At 41.9% G+C, this 3,278-nt stretch overlaps 1 protein-coding gene across 1 annotated transcript; it reads right to left on the reverse strand.

The window, feature by feature from the left end:
• Positions 1-189: 189 nt before the first annotated feature.
• Positions 190-1,809, reverse strand: LOC108759266 (RNA-directed DNA polymerase from mobile element jockey-like). Its single transcript, XM_018504617.1, has one exon. The coding sequence runs from the start codon at positions 1,807-1,809 to the stop codon at positions 190-192; it is 1,620 nt and encodes a 539-aa protein (XP_018360119.1).
• Positions 1,810-3,278: the final 1,469 nt, after the last annotated feature.

Raw genomic sequence — 3,278 nt, forward strand, 5'->3', positions numbered from 1 at the left:
TGGCGCCGCACACTCAACTGAATGACTGTGCCTTAAGATAACTATTCAATAGTCTTGGATGCGGTATTAATCAGACTACGCTCGATTATGGGAATTCATTATTCTATGCATAAAAGTATTAAGGCATTGATTGAAAAGTTTGTAAGATATCTATTTCATGTCAAAATATAACAGAATAAATTTTCTCCCTTACTGAACAATAATTTTTTCCAATATCTTGTATAAGCAAGAGAGAAGTGAGATCGGTCTGACTCCCTTACCTCCCGACTTGGGGATGAGAACGACCAGGGCGCGGGTCCAGTCCTCCGGAAAAATTCCAGATTCAAAAAGACCATTATAAATAGCCAGGAGTTCTTCCAAGTAGGCTTGAGGAAGGTTTTGAATGACCACATAGTCAATCTGGTTTAAGCCAGGGGCTGAAGTACGCTTCGTGGACTGGATGGCGTGTTGAAGTTCTTTCGTTGTGATTGGTCTATCAAGATCAGAAGCAACGCCCTGATGGTGTTTTGAGTCCTCTGTAAGCATCTCATTGATTGAGGGAGTACTCAAAGTACTACAAGAAGGAGGGCATAATTTGTTGATTGCCGTTGATTGGGTCTTCCGTAGTTCCTCAGTAGATTGTATTGGAGGAGCGAGGCGTCTATTCTTAAAGGCTTTGACCAGCTTCCAGAGGTGAGCAGAGGGCGTGTTACCAGTAAAGCTCTTGCAAAAGTCCCTCCATTTATGCTTTTTAGTTTTCGTCAAAATTCTTCTGCATTCTGTTACCTCTTTTTTATAAGCTGTCCAGTTCTCTGAGCTGGAGGTTTTAAAATATTTTATGTTAGCTGCTCTGCGTTTTTCAACAGCGTCTTGGCATTCTTGCGTCCACCAGGGAGGAGCGACCAGATTCCTTTCTTTGGCCGATTTGGATGCAGGGGTTCTAGAGCCTGGTGAGAATAAAGAGTATAATGTCTCAGTAATAGTAGTAACCAGATTTTTATATCTATCGAGTATGTCTGGGAAGGTTTGTGAGTTAATCGACGGCGGATTGGTATATAAGGAGTGGTAAAAGTCTTTTACTTGTTGTGCGTCGAGTTTGATTTTGTATTTAAATATCTTTTTAGGATTAATTTTGGACATAAATCGGATTAACATAGGAAAGTGATCGCTAGAGAGGGTATCCTTTCCGGTAGAGCAATCAAAGAGGGTGCTTGCAGAAGGCGTAGCAATGACCAAGTCTATAATAGAAATATGCTCGCTATTGGGCATTTGAAGAGTGGGTTGGTAATCATTGCAGATGATAAGATTGTATTGATCCAGAGCTTGTGACAACAGTCTTCCAGATCTATCCGTGGAGGTGCAACCCCAGTCAATGTTGTGAGCATTGAAATCACCCATGATTATAGTATTGTTACAGATCATTGCAAAGTTGAAGAGTTGTTGGAAAAAAGATAGGGGGGTATTTGAGCCCAGATGTCTGTAGATGTTGATGATAGTGAGGGTAGAATCCAAAATTTTTATGTTAATACCCATTAATTCCACTGAAGGGTGATAGAGGAGAGAAAGATCTAGAGTTTCATAGAATATAGATTTCTTGATAGCAATAGCTATACCGCTTTGTCCCGGCGTGTCGATATCCTTTCTAATGAAGTTATGCGTGTTAGAGAATAGGTAGGCATCTTTGGCCAATTTAGTTTCTTGAAGACACCAAATTTCAAAGTTGTTTTCTGGAGAATGGAACTCAGGAAGTTTATTCTTTATACCTCTGCAGTTCCAAGATGTTATGGCAGAGTTGATGTTATTGCGTTGAGAGTTTCTAGTCGAATTCATGTTGAGTGTTAAATGATGTATTAGTGATAAAAATGATTGAACCCTGGAGGTGGATTATGTAAACGGTCGATTTGGAGGTTGAAGGGTTCTGCATAAGCCGGTTGTGAGAATTCTTGAACAGGTAGAGGAAGTTCTGGAAGAGGCCCGATGAAGTCTTGCAAATAATTAAACATGATTTTAGCGAAATTGAGGAATTGTCTGTAATTCATAGGCATCGGCTCATTCATGTCTCCTTTGGGGAACGGCTCGGTATTGCCATTAATTCTATCCCCTGTGGGGCCATTGTTGTTGCTAAATGCTATTCCGTTACCTGAGCATGATGGAAGCCTTCCATTCGGTGCGTTCAATATTTGGAATCTGGGGCCATCATCCTGGCTGGTAGCCTTGGGCGCATTGCGTCTGACCGTTGAATAGTCTAGGGTATGTTTGAGCTGATTCTGACCAGGAGAGATCCTCGAAGCGCCTGATCCGCGAGAGTTTCTGTTGTCCGTAGAATTTTCAGAAACAACCTGGGAATATTTTGGATGGTGCTGGAAATGGTCTGCCTGAGTGGCTAAGGGATCGAATTTATTGTAGCTATAGCTAGGGGGTTCTCTTAGATCCGAGCTATTATCTCGATCTCCTCTGCGTAGCAAAGGGAAATTCCTGAAATTCCTTTCCATAGAGGGAGTATTATCAGAGGGAGAAAAAGGAGAGTGAACTGCTGCCGCCATATAATCTTCTCCTGGCTTCAGATAATGATATGTTGTCTAAGGCAGCCAGAGCATGGATTTCTTTTTGTTTAATAAAAAGGGGGCAGGAAGAAGAAGTGGAGGGGTGGTCACCCGCGCAATTAATACACAGAGGGGGGAGATTATTGCGTTCGCAAGTATCTTTATCTCCGTGTGGGTCCTTGCCACACAGTCCGCACCGAGGGCGACTTTTACAGAACTTTCCAATATGTCCTATATTCTGAAACACGAGAAACAAGTCTTAACCCGTGGGATGAAAGGTGATACGTTATGCATGTCAAAATACAGAGATACGTACTTGGGTAATATTTGCCCTGCAAACTTAATATTAATAGTCGTAGAAGGAGTATATTCTATAATACCATTATTCGTCATGCGTCGATTAAGTCGTTTAAAGTCAATAATTTTAGCAGAGGATCGCAGATCTGATTTGAGTTCTGCATCCGAGACAGAGGTGGGTACCCCTTTGATAATTCCATGACGAAAAACCTTATGCGAGGGGATGAATGCCGTATAACCTAGTTTAGCGAGTTCTGGATGCCCAACTAGAGAGTTAGCAGCCGTGGCCGTGCGCATCTCTATTGCAATTTTACCTTTTCCGATCTTTTTCATACTATTGATATCCTTTGCAATAATTTTAGAGACATGTTTTTTCATAACCACCTCGTAGGCCGGTTCCGTGATATTGTCCTCTTTGACCTGCATGTGCACGATGAAAGGGGGAAAGTCTGACGATCC

This window comes from Trachymyrmex cornetzi, unplaced genomic scaffold (genome assembly GCF_001594075.2).
Source record: "Trachymyrmex cornetzi isolate Tcor2-1 unplaced genomic scaffold, Tcor1.1 scaffold1762, whole genome shotgun sequence".
Classification (NCBI taxonomy): Eukaryota; Metazoa; Arthropoda; class Insecta; order Hymenoptera; family Formicidae; genus Trachymyrmex; species Trachymyrmex cornetzi.

Coding starts and splice junctions, on each gene's coding strand:
- LOC108759266 (XM_018504617.1), bottom strand. CDS start 1,809: ATGAATTCGACTAGAAACTCTCAACGCAATAACATCAACTCTGCCATA.